The sequence below is a fragment of the Urocampus carinirostris genome, chromosome 12 (genome assembly GCF_059441175.1).
Source record: "Urocampus carinirostris isolate Australia breed hairy pipefish chromosome 12, RoL_Ucar_1.0, whole genome shotgun sequence".
NCBI classification, from domain to species: Eukaryota; Metazoa; Chordata; class Actinopteri; order Syngnathiformes; family Syngnathidae; genus Urocampus; species Urocampus carinirostris.
Window position 1 is genome coordinate 27,060,757 of NC_142360.1, and position 18,065 is coordinate 27,078,821.

The following is an 18,065-nucleotide window of genomic DNA, read 5'->3' on the forward strand; positions in this document are numbered from 1 at the left end:
CTCCAGAAAAAAACTGATAATTCAAAACCACAAGTGACAAACTTTCACCACCATGGAAATGTAATGTGATTGTTAGAGCGGTTTATTAATGCACAAAGATTTAGTCTTGCTTCAAAATAAAGCAGACATAGTATAAAATACTGGTTTTGAGTCAAGATTGGTTGTTTAAATAAAATTTAAAAAAACAAAACAAAAAATGAGACGGAAACAGAAAAAAGGCAAACATTTTTAAGGGGAGAAAAGCGGTAGTCTAAAGCGTAAAATGGCAGTGTTGGTGAGTAATGTACATGTGAATGCCTGCAAATATATTTATTTTCGAATGCAAAGGAGAAGAATAGGATAAGTCAACATGATTTTTGTTTCGATCATGTGTCGCGGAGGTGACAGATTCGAGCGAAAATGGGAAGATGCAAAAAATTCCAATCAATCCTGTCAATTGTGTTTTCATCCTCGCCTAGCCCCCCTGCCATATTTTTTTTAACCAAACGTGTCCCGCGACTCAAAAGGTTTTCCCACTCCTTTGCGGAGTGTGGCATTAGTCATCTGCTTTCAAAGGATTCATTGAGCACCGGAATAGTTGATAAAAGATTAATTTTCCATCAGTGGGACAATCAATACTCATTTCAGCTCAGGGGCTTAATGGTTGTGTCATGTACGTGCAGAGGTTAATGTCTTCCTGTCACGTTGGTGAGGGTCAATCAAAGGCTTGAGTCGTCTGCAATCCCGTCCTGCTGCTGCCATATTTATGTTGCGCGGCCAAACTGGACCAGAAAAAAGACTCCAACCATAATAGGCCCATTGTTCTGCCACAAGTGAGCGGGTATTATGGAGGACCGATCATACCATATGTAGAAACAAAGTAAATAAATATCTACAAATATATGCCATATGAATAAATACATGAATACATCACGTTATATCTAAATATATGAAATAAATGCAATTTGTGCATCCATTCATGCATTTTAACCCTAACCCTTATTTCAGTTTTCATTTTTCGTGTTTTAAAATCATGACAAAATACATGAAGAAATAAGTGACAAAATAGAAGAAATGATAAAATACACGACGAAATGCATGCACTGACTAAATACCAAAATAAATACATAGACTTAAAAACTGCTATATAAATGCAGAAAATTTACATTTACAATGTACGACAAAATTAATACTGGAACAATACCAGAATAAAGAATTGACAAAATACAAAATAGAGAAAAACTAGAAATTACACGACAAACTACATTACAAAAATTAAATCAAAATAAAGAAATGACAAAAAGGATGGCAAAATACCGTACATGACAAAATAAATACCGAAATAACAAGATACATGACGAACACTGAAATACATACCAAGATAGTCATTACAAAATACACAGCAAAATATACAGACGCTGCCTAACTTACGAATAAGATCGTTCGTAGGTTGCTTCAGTGCTATATTTTGTATGTTTATGGTTTGTATAAGTATGTTTAAGGCTTGTATAAGTAACCTGTATTGTTTTGTTGTAAAAAATAAACATTTCACAAAATAAAATGCTCTATAAAAGATAAATAAAGTTGATTATAACTTACTTTTGGAAGATGCGTTTCAAGAGGTCCTCCTCCGTGGTAAAAAGTGGCTGAAAAAAAGCGTTCTGACCTTTTTCTCAGCCGCATCAAGCTTTCTTATTCTATTTTCATTTCAAAAGAAAGGGCTCACCTCTTTTTCACACCAACCATATTGAATGGATGCAAGAGATATTAAACAATAAAAATGTCAAAGTACTTAGCGCTAGAGATACAGTATAGAATGTTTAGACACAAACTAGGAAGATGAGGCCAGATTACTTCTTTGGGGTGGATGCTGGGTGACCTCTCACAGCGCCACGATCCGGTAGTGGCAGAAAGAAGCACTACAGTACTGTCCTGTTCTCAGAAAAAGGTATACCATTCAAAATCTAACTTACAGCAATGCCCGGATATTTTTCGACAGCCCGACAAAAATGTTCGTGTCCACCGTTTTACGTAAGTCAAATGTTCGTAAGTTGGGGAGCGTCTGTACGACAAATTAAACAACAAAATAAATACCTGTAGCAGCCCTTGGATCCCCAAAGAGAGTCTCGACTGATGCTTAAGGTGTTCTTTATATAGTTGTCGCAATCAGGTTCACCATAGCACCATGAAAACTGTGTGTCAGTGTATACAAACATAAACCCATGTCAGCTCACGGTCTTTACAGTACAAACACAACCCCGCCTCAATATCCAAACAAGCGTTCATTCATCAAAGTATACATGACAGTACAAACTCACAATGCTACAAAGACACAATATTTAAATTACATAAATAAGCAAACAAACATACCTCACTGCGCTCACCAAGGATGCTTAAATGTTCATGATGCTTTCCTCTGTCACAGTGCAAATTAAGTAAAAGTTTACGCTGGAGCCTGGAGAATAAAGCTTTTGTGGCTTAGTCTCAAACAAAGCAGCTTCATAATTAGCAAACCTGAGGGTTCACCTTTACCTGTCTCCATCTTCTATAGCTACGGTGTCACTCAAGGACAAAATTCATTCAACACCCATACCGATTCAAGTCCATACACACATATTCTCTTTCTTTTTTTAAGCGCACATAAAATAGAAGAATTATTCAATCATTTAAATTCTGATTTTTCTTAAGACATAACACAAATTTAAATAGTTTTACTCAAACAAAACATAAGGACGGATGTGGTCCTTTACAATACCGAAATAAAGAAATGACAAAATACACGAAAACATAAATACTGAAATGAGTAAGGAAATAAAGAAGTAACAGAATGCACTGCAAACGAAAACGCCAAATAGACATTACAAAATAAATACTGAAATAAAGAAACTACAAAATATGCAACAAGATATATGACAAAATAAATAACGAAATAAAGAAATGACAAAATGCACGACAAAATAAACGGAAAAATGTACATGACAAAAAAAATACGGACATAAAAAAAACACAAAATACACAACAAAATTCATGACAAAATACACAACAAAATCAATACTGAAATAATGAACAACAAAATAAACTAGAAAATATACAACAAAAATGAATACAGAAATAAATACGTGACAAAATAAACGACAAATACCATGACAAAATAAATACTGACATAAAAAAATACAAAATACGTAACAAGATATATGACAAAATAAATAACGAAATAAAGAAATGACAAAATGCACGTCAAAATAAACGGAAAAATGTACATGACAAAAAAAATACGGACATAAAAAAAAACACAAAATACACAACAAAATTCATGACAAAATACACAACAAAATTAATACCGAAATAATGAACAATAAAATGAACTAGAAAATATACAACAAAAATGAATACAGAAATAAATACGTGACAAAATAAACGACAAATACCATGACAAAATAAATACTGACATAAAAAAATACAAAATACGCAACAAGATATATGACAAAATAAATAACGAAATAAAGAAATGACAAAATGCACGACAAAATAAACGGAAAAATGTACATGACAAAAAAATACGGACATAAAAGAAAAACATAAAATATACAACAAAATTCATGACAAAATACACAACAAAATCAATACCGAAATAATGAACAACAAAATAAAAAAAGAAAATATAAAACAAAAATGAATACAGAAATAAATACGTGACAAATAAACGACAAATACCATGACAAAATAAATACTGACATAAAAAAAATACAAAATACGTAACAAGATATATGACAAAATAAATAACGAAATAAAGAAATGACAAAATGCACCTCAAAATAAACGGAAAAATGTACATGACAAAAAAATACGGACATAAAAGAAAAACATAAAATATACAACAAAATTCATGACAAAATACACAACAAAATCAATACCGAAATAATGAACAACAAAATAAAAAAAGAAAATATAAAACAAAAATGAATACAGAAATAAATACGTGACAAATAAACGACAAATACCATGACAAAATAAATACTGACATAAAAAAAATACAAAATACGTAACAAGATATATGACAAAATAAATAACGAAATAAAGAAATGACAAAATGCACCTTAAAATAAACGGAAAAATGTACATGACAAAAAAAATACGGACATAACCAAAACACACAAAATACACAACAAAATTCATGACAAAATACACAATAAAATCAATACCGAAATAATGGAACGACAAAATATACAAAAAAACGAATACAGAAATAAATTTGTGACCAAAAAAACGACAAAATCCATTACTGTTTCTCAGCTCAGGGATGCTGCTGGAAATGTGAATTTCCCTTCGGGGATGAATAAAGTATCTATCTATCTATCTATCTATCTACATAGGAATAAATTGCATTTATGTCATATATTTCGTTATTATGGGATTTATTTCTATCGTATATATTTGTAGGTATTTTCATGTACGGCAGGATCAATCCTCCTTTTACCACAAACTCCGACTGGACGTATCATGTATCAATGTATCATTCTCCATGAGCCACTCATTTATCCCTTCTTTCTTTTCTTCCGCTTCACAGTTGTATGAATTGGATGGAGACCCGAAAAGGAAAGAGTTTCTGGATGACCTCTTCAGTTTTATGCAGAAAAGAGGTAAGTAACTCTTGTCCTACTGTTTTTTTCTTTGTATATACAATTAAAGTGCTCGTATATTTATTAGAATTCATTCTTAATCTTCAAAGGATATAACTTTTTTTTAAAACACCCTGTATTGCCCGAATTTAATTTGTATTGTCTTGCAATGCTGCGGGTACATTTGTTTTTCACTTTTGGATATTCATTTCTTTGAGATGAGTATTTTGAAACATATGTTGTGTGCAATGTGCAGTGTCACATTCAAAGAATGACCCCCCACGCAGGGTCAACATATCCCAGGGCTGTGCGCTCATCTTTCTCTCGGCTGGGCGGAGTCTTTCATTCAATTCAAATGGCTTGACGGTCATATGGCCTCCATCTTAAAAGCGCTCAAGCTATACATTGTATTGAAGCCCGAGATGTGATCGGTTTACCTTCACGTCCATGGGACATTTTGTTTCTCTTGGCGTATTTCTAAGTACTTTTACTTGAGTAGATTTGTGAAGAAGAAAGTGTACTCTTACTCCGCTACGTTACACTACATTAAAGCCGTTACTTAAATCCCCTTCACAGAAGTATGCGTCTGTCTGACTTTGCTTAGGCACATTATTTATTTATCTAGTTTCTTTTGTTAAGAGTTGACCAGTGACCCAAACAACCACAAGGTGGCACTTGTGAGCAGTGTTGGCAATCTTCTTTACCGTATTGGCGTACAGTTATTGTTACAAATAAACATGACTGGACGTGAAAAATGTCATCATTAACTCAATCTGATTACCATAATATTACAGTAATGCAACTTGATAAATTTCAACTACATTTGGATGACTCCAATTCCAAATATGCTAATATAAGACAAAATAAATACAGTGGAACCTCGGTTCTCGACCATAATCCGTTCCAGAACCCTGTTCGAAAACCGATTTGTTCGATCACCGAAATCATTTTCCCCATTAAAAATAATGTAAATCGTTTTAATCCGTTCCAACACCCTTAATGTTTACCTTGCATGTTTAACGTAATCATAAAGCTAACCCAGGCTAATCGTACGTTCACGTTATCGTAATCTTCCGTACGAAAGATTACGCTAACATGAACGTGTAAAAATAAAAAAATCAGGTCACTTATAAGTCATTTATCACCCGGGTCTCCACAACAAGTGGTGAGCGGTTCATTGGAAAGGGGGCTCCGTTCCAACACCCTGAATTTTGGGCTCCGTTCCAACACACTGAATGTTTAACTTGAATGTTTAACGTAATGTGGTGGTCAGCAGAAGGCGCAGGTGGACGGTGGGGTATTCCCTAGCAAGATCAGACACTCGCACAACTCCTCCATATTTTGCTATTATTTCTTTCTCAAATGCAATAGTTGTACGCACTACTTTTCTTTTTTCACCTGTAGCAACTTTGCTGCTTGCACTGACTTTCTTCGGAGGCGTAATTAGGGGCTAAAAGACTTTGTACACCTATATTAAAAGCGAAAGCAAAACGAAGCACGTCCGCACGCGATAACAGTTGGTCACGAAAAGAGCCATCTACACCCGTACGCCGCTCAGCATCGTACCCTAGCGTACGCACTCACGCATTACCGGCGTTCGAACTCCGATTTTTTGACCGAACAGCGAAGCAAGAATTTCTCGAAATTTTGGGTCGGACTCCGATTTGTTCGAACTGAGAGGCGTCCTAAAACCGAGGTTCCACTGTACAATATAAAAAATACTACATTTTGTTTATGATATGGGAACCATGTAACCTTGAAAAGGAATTGGAGTAAACCATGGTCAGGTAGTTTCTTGCAGTCCTACAAAAAAGTGCTCAAATATTCATCACAAAGTATAGTTTATTCATCAAAAATACAACTTACTCTTTCACAGGACACTCAAGATATGATCTCTCAGTTTAAATTAAGAGCGTATTAAAAACCCAAATTGTATTGAACACACCAAGTGTTACCTTTATACATTTCCAACAAACTTTTGGATGTGCATGCGCGTCTATGGAGAAAGCCACAAACTTTAAACTTTAAGCTCGTAGGCCAAATGTGGCCCACTACATCATTTTATGTGGGCCGTAGGGGCTTAAAATGTCTGAGCATTTAAGCATAAAACTATATTTCCCACAATGCCTCTTGATTACAATGCATGCGAACTGAAAGGTTCGGCACCATTACACTGCAGTGTTTCCATATCATATGCCAATGAGTTGAATTGAGAAGTTATCTTAAAAATGGCCAAGAAGAATTTATTATACAGTGGAACCTCGGTTCTCGACCATAATCCGTTCCAGAACCCTGTTCGAAAATTGATTTGTTCGATCACGGAAATCATTTTCCCCATTAAAAATAATGTAAATCGTTTTAATCCGTTCCAACACCCTGAATGTTTACCTTGCATGTTTAACGTAATCATAAAGCTAACCCAGGCTAATCGTACGTTCGCGTTATCGTAATCTTCCGTACGAAAGATTACGCTAACATGAACGTGTAAAAATAAAAAAATCAGGTCACTTATAAGTCATTTATCACCCGGGTCTCCACAACAAGTGGTGAGCGGTTCATTGGAAAGGGGGCTCCGTTCCAATACCCTGAATTTTGGGCTCCGTTCCAACACACTGAATGTTTAACTTGAATGTTTAACGTAATGTGGTGGTCAGCAGAAGGCGCAGGTGGACAGTGGGGCATTCCCTAGCAAGATCAGACACTCGCACACCTCTTTCATATTTTGCTATTATTTCTTTCTTAAATGCAATAGTTGTACGCACTACTTTTCCTTTTTCAGCAACTTTGCTGCTTGCACTGACTTTCTTCGGAGGCATAATTAGGGTCTAAAACACTTCTTACACCTATATTTAAAGCAAAAGTAAAACGAAGCACGTCCGCACGCGATAACAGTTGGTCACGAGGGGTGGGGGGCGATCTACACGATCTACACTCATACGCCGCTCATCGCACCCTAGCGTACGCACTCACGCATTACCGGCGTTCGAACTCCGATTTTTGGACTGAACAGCGAGGCAAGAATTTCTCGAAATTTTTGGTCGGACTCCGATTTGTTCGAACTGAGAGGCATTCGAAAACCGAGGTTCCACTGTATTTAGTTAATAACTAAAGGCAGAGCTATTTTATATTGGGGAATAGTTAGTTAGCCATTACGCCGATGCGGCCTTCGGTGAAAATGAGTGACACCCCTGCAGTAAGCGGTCATGCAGTTCTGTTTATTTACAGCAATTATAAACATGAAGTAAAACATTCTCACAATACAGTATAATGGATTTTAACAATAATTCACTGAAAATACAATAAGCAGACAATAAGCCAAATTTATTAAATATCCTTGAACGCATCACTAGCGCGCAACTGCGCACACATGCAACCAGCCTCACGAAACTGAAGGCTTGTGCCGGTTAAACTAAATCAGGGGTCGGGAACCTTTTTGACTCAAAGAGCCATAAAAGCAAAAAATATTAATTTTATTTTGGGAAAGAGCCACACCATATATTATGAGACAAATTTACTAAATTGCTAAACCGGCGCCCCAGACAAAAGCTTAGTCTTCAGCACATTTATTTTTGATGATTTGATAAAAATTATGAAAAGAGAATAATGCCAGAGCCCCTGTCCCAAATTCAACAAACAGACCACTTTAAACTTGTCTCTTTCTTGCAATTACTCAAGATCGGTTAAACTCCTTTTGACCCTTTTTTTCATACATATTGGTTTCAAAACCAGATGCAAGCATTTATTTTGTAAAAACGTCACAACATTCTGAGAATAGGGAGCCTTATGTGCTTACCTTTGGCGAGAGATGGGAGGGAATGCTTGTACTTTTTGCATAGCTCCTCCCATCCCTCCCACTCACCCAATCAAATGACTAAGCTCTCTTCCGGTGTTTTGGCGTATTTACAGTTCTGTGGATTCATCATAAAGTATCTGAACACTGAACACAGATTATATAGTGAACTTTTAAATAAAGGATTCTTTAGCGTTGTACAGCCCAAACGAGTTTTTTTTTTCCCCTTTTTTTGTGTGACACCTTGACTGTAAATTGTAGTGAAAAACGTGCCCTATATATACTGCGAAGTGTTACCTTTGAATCTAGATTTGATTTGGCTTTACGTGTACCTGAATAGGATAGACAACTCCGGTTTTGAACAAGATGGAGAAATTTTGCATGCAATCAAATTGGTCTCTGAGCCAGATACTCATGGAAAGAGCCATATATGGCTCGCGAGCCATAGGTTCCCGACCCCTGAACTAAATTATTGCTACATTGAAGGCGAAATAAAATACAGACAAAAAAGAAAAGTGCTTTTACCTGCAACACAGTGGGATAAACACACAGTGGTGGTTGAGTGTGTACTATCCGCGCAAAAGACACGAACGTCACTAATGCGCACACATATGTAAGCCTTATCTCTCTGTCTCTCTCGTGTCATTGATTGGTATCGTGATAGACACAATTCGTCTATCGGCGGATTGGATATATGTAAATATATCCTGCAAAGTACCTGTAATTTGATTGAATTTTTTCTGTGACCTTGATGGAATAGAATTTTAAAAAATGTATTCTAATTACTTATTCTGTATGCACATACAGTGACACAACACACAAGCAACAAAATTAAAAAGTGCACCGCAAACTTTTATGTTTGACCAGTTTGGCATCAATGTCACTTTATAAATGCCTGGAACTTGGTTAGTGTGACGGGTTGTTGATGAATGACTGATAGAGATCAGGATTCGACAACAATAAATGGATGACGGATGATGTGTGTGTTTACAATGACACAGAAAAATCTAGTTAAATCACAAACATTCCGGGTGGGCCTGCTGAGCTTGACATTAAGGCAAAGCGCACCCCCTGCAGGTCATCAGTGGAATGAATTGATTTTTATTTTAAAGCAAAATTGCGAATGAAAATGACGTTTCTTTGTTGATTTGCACGCTGAGATCCTGTTGCAAAGTGCATGCTGACAGAAGAAGTCTTGTTCCAGGAACCCCTGTGAATCGTATTCCCATCATGGCCAAGCAGGTCCTGGATCTGTACATGCTCTACAGGCTGGTGACGGAGAAGGGAGGCCTGGTGGAGGTCATCAACAAGAAACTGTGGAGAGAGATCACCAAGGGACTCAATCTGCCTACCTCAATAACCAGTGCAGCCTTCACCCTCCGCACGCAGTCAGTAATCATACACACGCAAACCTCCAGTGTGTCCACACAACCATTCAAAAGACAGCACAAAGTACGGCTGCACGATTCATCCAAATCTAATCCATGTTATGTAGTGCAATTGTGTGATCGCAAGACACTGCGCTTTTTTCAAGGATTTATGATTGTGTTCTTTATTTGTGTTGATGGAGTGTTTTGCCAACCAAAATTGTCAAAGCACCATCTAATCAGAGGAAAAGTTTGAACGGCACTAGCCAATAAAGGCGAGGCAGAGTTCGCAAGCAGTACGCTAGGTCATAAAACTCTGTGTGAACAGCAATCCTGACCAATCTCTCCAGAAGAGGGTGCTTTTTTTCTTATGGTTAAAGCGTGTCTCTATGATTCAGTAGTCATGAAACTAGCACAGAAAATGTACTTTTAGTTTCAAATCGAAAATCGCATCGAAGAGAGACAAGGTAAAAAATAAATGTTCCTCTCAAACGCTAACATCAGGATGTTTGACATACAAGGGCGGCATTAGCTCAGGAGATAGAGCACTCGTCTTGGGATCAAGAGATCTCAGGTTCGATTCCCAGCTCCTCCTTATTATATGTCGAAGTGTCCTTGGGTAAGACACTGAACCTCTAATGCCCCCAATAAGTAGGTTAGCGCCTTACATGGCTGCACGGCCGCTATTGAGAAATGTGAAGCACACTGTAAAGCGCTTTGGGAAGCCTTGACTTGAAAACCGCTATATAAATGCAGATCATTTCATTTGATTTCGCATCAAAATAGCAAAGCTCATCTGAAAAATTGCATTTGACCCATAGCTAAGCCCTGCCCTTTTTACTCACTCGGACAAATATATGAAGAGCGCTTTGGAAAATGTCACCGTAGGAGACGTTTCACAGGAGACAATTTATGTTTTTTGAGCCCAGAAAGAATACATATCATCTCAAAGTCACTAAAAGGGGCAGAACAGTGCATTTATTTGTTATATTAATTATTTTAGAAAAGCTTCTGCTAGTCTAAGACCAAAAGGTGTATTTTCCCAGGACAAGCCTTTTTACCATGTGTAGGCTACCAGGAGTGCCTCTAAGACAGTTTGATCCTACAGTAATTACAATGAAACATTCAGCATAACATTGCCAAAATTTGTTATCCAAGTTAAAGAAGCTAAGCTCCAAAAGCTAATGTATAGGCAAGGTTCACACTGCAGAGCTTATTGCTCTGTTCTGATTTTTGGTGATATCAGATGTTGACTAGAGCCCTTAGGACAACAGCTAATAATCACATATTACCAATATACAAAACTAAACTCCCAGTAAACAAACATGATGTATAACACAGCCAAGAGCTAACGTTAGCTAGATGTTAATCTTATAAATAACTTCATATATTTCTCCAGCAAATTGACAATATGTTGCCTCAAATACTATGTTGACTTACCTTAGTTGCAGACATCCCTGTCAACTTTATCCACATTGAGTTGGTGCTGTGATTCGACGCATAACTTTATCCGAAGGAGACACTCGTCTCGATTTTGACTTGGCTAAATCGGGTAAAAAATACCCCCATCGCCCAACCTCTCAGGATACATTGTATCAGACTTGTATATCCCATGTTGTAACAATGACAATAAAGGCATATTCTATTCTATTCTATTCTATTCTATGTACCCCATGCACACAGTTTGACCATTTTAAAGTTTCAATCGTAAGAAAAAAACACACAAAATTAACAAAAACTGACTAAATGCATTTTAATTGAATGGACATGCCAGCAGAGCTTGTCCGAATCTATGGAATCTGCTATGCGCATTATGATTGGCTCATAGTGGTTTAGGGTAGGGCTTTGTCATACGTTAATTAGGTTTTTGTTTTGTTTTCCCCTTTTTTTTTTTTTAAATAGAATAGAATAGAATATACCTTTATTGTCATTGTTACAAAATGGGTTAACATATTGTGACAACGAAATTGGGCATGACACTCCAGTTTCACACATATACAGTGAGGTAAAAAAAACAAGAAGATAAAGGAACAGAGAAGATAAGGTTATAAAACAATGAGGATAAGGTTATAGTTATAATTTACACAAGATTTACACAAGAAATCGTGCAGCCCTAGCAGAAAGGTTTTTTTTCCCCACAAAATTACCTTGTATGGGCTTCTTCTGGTCTAAATATTGTATTTTGTGTTCACTCATTGAATTTAGAAACAGTAACCACCTTTTCTTATCCAGCTATGGGGCGGTTATCTGTTTTTCCTTTATTCAGTTTTTTCTTTACAATTTTTTTTATTTTACAAATCATTAAGTGACCAAACCCTTTTTTCAAAGCCCTAATGTAGAACGCTAAACAGGGAGTCAATGGGTACCAATGTTGTAAGTCTTAGTTATGACTTAGCCGGGATTAAACCCCTGACTTCCCAGGTTTGAGGCGGGCTCTCCACCACAAAGTCCCAGAGCTATTTTGAGGGTAGTCATCTTAAGCCTTGCCTATACAGAAGCAGTCCTGACATGTGTATACAAAGTATAAATGAACAAATACCTACAAATATATGTCATATACAGTAATCCCTTATTTGTTGTGGGGATTGTACCAAAAAGTTCCCGCGATAGTCAAAACCTGTGAAGTGGAATCATTTATATAGTTATTTAGATATCTGTAACATGTAATACTGTGTATACGACTGGAACTAAATAACAACTATCGATCGAAAAATAGAAACACAGAACACAGATATCTAATCAATTTGCAACATTATCGTAGTTAAAGATGGAATACAGTACTGACATGCCCAATGTCCGGCCCGGGGGCCAGTGATAGTCCGTGATTACATTTTTACTGACCCGCCAGTAATGTTGATCACAATATAAAATAATTTTGTACCAAAAAAATAAATGATTCACCTTTTCACCAGATGATGGCAGTAGCCTTTTGGCCACCTTGCTTTTGGCTTATTGTGAGAATTTTAGTCCACCCCATTTCTGAAATGGCACATTAAAATAAAAGAAGCAAAGTTGAGTTTGAGAGTCGCCGCTTCCAGGACAAATCTGTAGGAATTGAGTCTGCCTAATTTGCCAATAGAATGTGGATGTTTTAAAAGAATATAATATCAAGAGGCTAACTGGAAACAAATGCTGTGAAAAGGTGAAGCAACCGGAAGCTGTTTTGACGGCACAGCAGCGCTTTTCTACAAGACCCCACAAGTCAAATGAAAATACTACAAAGGCGAGCTGACACTGATCGCGAAGCACTGCAAACCTTTTGTCACGACCAGCACAAAGGGTAGACCCAATCACGAAACGTTTCTCTCGAGTTTATTTTGAGAAATAGAGGAAGGGCAGCGCCCGCGATCCAGTGCTCGCTGGATGTGTAAGGCAAGTCTCTCACGCAATCTGATCGTGATCCGAATACGGAAGTGGATCTCCCAGAGCGGGAAATGGCAGTGTCAACAGGTCGATAGCCTGGACAGGAGAGCAAAAAAACGTGGTCAGAATCAAAAACGGGTCGTAAGCCGGTACGGGAGAGCAGACGTGGTCGGGAACATAAACAGGTCGTAGCCGGAGACAAAAGGGGTGATCAGGAATGGACAGGTGGAAAAACGGGTGCAAAAACGGGACAGGCAGGAGTCAGGGTCAAAATGCTTGCCTTGTAACAACAGCAGACGAACTGACAACCGGAGAGTGACAGGACTGGGCTTAAAAAGGGACAGGGAACCAATCAGATAGCCCACAGCGTCTGGCTGCAAATGAGCCGGCACAGGTGATCCAAATCGGTAATCATGACACCTTTCCTGGAGGGTGAATTTCTTAAAGACTGTTCAAAGAATACCAGGCTAAAGAGTCATACATTTTCAGCTTACCAAATCCCCCTTTCTGAAAAGTTTGGACACCCCTATTGCAATGGGAAAACCAATATCAATCCCAAGACAATCTGTTCCAAGTACTGGCTCAGTATCAATAATATTGATCTTTTTATAGATCTGCCCATTCTTACTTTATAGTCCGGTGCGCTTTATGTATGAAAAACGATATAATAAAAGACTACTTTTGAGGGGTGCTCCTGATTATCCAGTTCGGCTTGTCGTGCAGATAATACGATCACTTGAATGCAACCCTACTGGTGGGAAAACAAAATCAATGGTCATGATATCTACAATATGTGTATTGTAAAGCAGATTTGTTCTTTTTTCTATTTAGATACATGAAGTACCTGTATCCATATGAATGTGACAAGAGGGGTCTGAGCAACCCCAACGAGCTGCAGGCCGCCATCGACAGCAATCGACGGGAAGGACGCCGGCAGAGTTTTGGCGGCTCCCTTTTTACCTATTCGCCCAACGGAACTCCCACCATGCTGTCTTCGCCAAAACTCACGCCCACGATGGGCTTGACCGTTTGCACGAACGGGGCCTCGCTCACCCCCATTCAAAAGATCAAGAAAGGTGAGCTACTTTGTGCAAGAATATAATGGCAGGATTTTTCTTTTTTTTTTACAAAAAGACAGATTTTACGAACAATAAACAACAATGAAAAAATGTCCTTTATTCTCATTAAACAGTAGTATGACAACATTTTAGAGCTTCTACTTTCAGTGCAATGTAAGGCAAATTAAAAATATCAAAAAATTAAAAATGCTAAATACGTAAAAAACACTATAGATAGATAGATACTTTATTCATCCCCGCAGGGAAATTCATATTTCCAGCAGCATCCCTGCGCTGAGAACAATACAATAATAAAGCAAAAGGAAAACAGTATACAAATACCCAATGTGACGTGCTATCAGGTTACTTTTCTTTAACCACGATTTTCTCCCTGCTGTCCAGAAGAAGAGGGCGGGCAGCCTTTCCATGGACTCGGTGTGCATCGCATGCCAGTCGGAGCCCTGGCAGGTCACTCGGTGGCTGCCGTGCAAGCGGCGGCGGCGCAGGCGGCCATGGCGGCTCAGGTGGCGGCTTTAGAACAGCTTAGGGACAAACTAGAGGCCGGGGAGCCGCCTGAGAAGAAAATGGCCTTGCCGGCCGAGGAACACCACCGAATGCTGCAGAGAGCGCTACAGCACAACTTGCTGGCCATGACGGCTCAGTTACCCATGAACGTCCGCATCAACCAGCAAGGTATTGCATGTGGATGGCAATGGGGTCGGTTTATGAATTGATCCATTGGGCTAGCGGGCTCGAGCGTGGTTCTCGCGGGCACCAGGTAGCCCCCTAAGATCACCTGAGCAGCCTGCAGACTGGTTCTGTAAATATATAATGGGTCATTGTGATTTTTTTGGGAAATGTGATTTCTAATTGGCGAACAATGTTGCTGGCATATCGATGGTTGTATGTGACTATGTGAGTGATGCAGGAGTATTCCGCAATCAGAAAACAGTAATACAGCATGGCGTAACAACAGTAGGATTATATCATTTTATTAGTAACTTGTTACAGTTCTTATTACTGAAAACAGTAATTGCGTTAGTCCTTACAATAACTATTGTATACATCTAAGGATTATTCAATGAAATCACCATAAAAATTAGAAAACAACCCAAATGCAGTTTTGACTCTTTCCTGTCCTGTCCAGTATCTTGCTCGTGTATCCGGTATCGATCCGGTCTGTTCCGTCCTGTCCGGTATGCTGCTCGTGTATCCGGTATCGATCCCGTCTGTCTCGTTCTGTCTGGTATCATGCTCATGTATCCAGTATCCGGTATCGACCCATCCTGTACCGCCCTGTCCGGTCTCCTGCATCCGGTATCGATTTGGTCCTGTCCAGTATCTTGCTGGTCTATCCAGTATCCGGTATCGATCCCGCCTGTCCCGTCCTGTCCGGTATCCTGCATCCAGTATCTATCCCGTCCTGTCCGGTATCTGCTCGTCTGCCCCTGGCTTCCTGTTTTCCCGCGCCTGACTTCTCTTCCCCGCTTCTTCTGCCCAGCGATCACCGAATCGTTGGCGTTTGTGTTCCCGCGCATGACTGCCCCGCTCCTGTAAATAAAGCTTTGTGTAAATGTTACGCGTTTGGGTCTCCTGGCTGTTCGGGATCTGACATTGCGTCTCCTGGAAAAGGCACTTAACATTAAGAAGGGGTTTCCTCCAAACACATACTACCCATATACATACTACATTGGTTGGTTTCAGTACATTTCTGATGTGTTTAACCCTCCTCTTGTGTTAGGGTCACCACCTACCCGTTTTGGATTTGAAATGCATACAAAAACCACATACATTTGGCTTCTTGACTTTGTTAGGAATGCCTATCCAACCCCAAAAAATGAACAAAATCGAGTTAAAAAAGAAAAAAATGTCAATACGTTATAAAATGTTCGAATTGAAATTGTATTGTTCTGGTCGGTTTCGACACGGCTATTAAAACGAGATTATAAAACACAAACCGTCAGTCAACATAATGACATCCAGCCCCTCTCTCAACTCATATGAGCTTAAGGGGATTTTCATTTTGTTGTTTTCCCAGAGACTTGTCAAGACATGTCAGGCCAATTCAATATAGAGCTGGTAATTTAAAGAGTATTTTTTTGGGGTAACAATGTTACTCAGACCTTTCAGATAAAAGTAAGCCAGGGGAGTATGGCAGCCTTTGATGCCAAAATAAACTATATCTGGAATTAACAGCTCTACACAGGTCAAACAGCAAGTGGCATCACTGAGAGAACACAGGGAAAGTGTTTTTTAACATATATGAACGTATATCATTAAAATGAAACAAAAAATATCTAGTATATGAGTTGTAATGCTCCTCCGTATTAGTTAGGTAACAGAAAACCCTTTTATTTATGTACATAATGATATTAAGGTTCATTTTCCCATTTTTTAAACAACTAAATGTAGGGGTGTACAGGACTGGCAGGAAAAATGCCCAAAGACCCAAAAATAGAAAAGAAAACCCCAATATTTTAATGGATGAGGAAGCCTAACAAGGTTAGATGGATAGATACTTTATTCATCCCTTGATGTATATTAACAGATTAACAGGATGCCCTCAGGGTTGCTTTGTCTTAGTTTAGCCACAGCGGAGTGGATGACGTCACACGCTAGCTCAAAAGTTCGACGTCCCTGCAGCAGATGGAAATCTTTGTGCCCAGGGATACATCACCTCCTCTCCGCTTCCCGCAGGCCTTCGTGTCTCTGTCTAACAGCGCTGAAGCTGGGTAGCTCTGAACAGCTCCGGTAGTTCCGGGTTAGCGTCCGGGATGCTATACGTGAGCCACGTTTCCGTAAAACACAGCAAACTGCACTCCCTGTGCGCTTTGATGTTTTTCACCAGTACAGCTAGTTTGTCGGTCTTATTTGGTAGAGATTTCACATTTACCATTATTTCGGACGGTACCGAAGACTTATAACGTTAAAGGTTATCAAGAGATGATAAAAAATGGGTGGTGTATTACTGTTTTTAGCATATTTTACAGCTGATTTAAGTTATGAGTTGCCATTGACCTGCTCATAAAGTAAGTGTTATCTAAAAGCTAACACAAGAAAAGGGTTAATACCTAAGTCATGCTTGACATGTCACCACAAACCTCAACACCTGTCGGCAGGATAGTGAATCCATAACGTTGACCTGTTTGGTTTCAGAAGTAGCGAAGCATGGGTTTCCCCTCCCTGTGCTAGTAAACAATTGAGTCCTGTTATTGGTTTCATGTCTGCAGATGTCTCGGAATACATTTCAGAAGTCAATTTGCAAAGACGTTCAAAGCCAGGCATGCAACTAGCGTGGAATCAACTCATTGACATTTTGGTCTTAAATATACAGTGAATGCACATTTTAGCTTTTCCCAGGGTGCATTCCTCTCCTAATACAGCTTCTGTATTCGGTTGTTGGTGTTTCAGATGGCAGACAGGATGCTATGAACCTCACAACTAATGGCACCAAAAGCATAAGCATGTCAGTCGAACTCAACGGAGTCATGTACACTGGTAAGTCGCTGCATTGATTTACACTGAATTTTTATTATTTTTATTGATTCATCCCTTAACTTTTTTCCTACAATTCAAAGATAATTCAACAACACCCTGCAAAAAGAAATATATCTCATCTCATCTCATTAGCCGTACCGCTTATCCTCATTAGGGTCGCGGGGGGGCTGGAGCCCATCCCAGCCATCCCCGGGCAGTGGGCAGGGGACACCCTGAACTGGTTGCCAGCCAATCACAGGTCACACAGGGACAGACAACTCATTCGCTCATTCACACCTAGGGTCAATTTGGACCGGCCAATTCACCTGAAATGCATGTTTTTGGAACGTGGGAGGAAACCGGAGTGCCCGGAGGAAACCCACGCAAGCACGGGGAGAACATACAAACTCCG

The 18,065-nt window shown here is 38.9% G+C and overlaps 1 protein-coding gene across 2 annotated transcripts in view; it reads left to right on the plus strand.

Moving 5' to 3' along the window:
* The window catches only part of arid3a (AT-rich interaction domain 3A), a 105,720-nt gene that overhangs the window by 85,451 nt on the left and 2,204 nt on the right, over positions 1-18,065 (plus strand). The window contains exons 4-8 of one of the 2 annotated variants that reach the window (XM_088350195.1): positions 4,547-4,619; positions 9,593-9,776; positions 13,950-14,194; positions 14,579-14,869; positions 17,588-17,674. In XM_088350195.1, coding sequence (XP_088206321.1) covers positions 4,547-4,619; positions 9,593-9,776; positions 13,950-14,194; positions 14,579-14,869; positions 17,588-17,674 — 880 coding nt within the window. The remainder of the gene's footprint in view (positions 1-4,546; positions 4,620-9,592; positions 9,777-13,949; positions 14,195-14,578; positions 14,870-17,587; positions 17,675-18,065) is intronic. The other variant, XM_088350196.1, reaches the window with a different exon arrangement.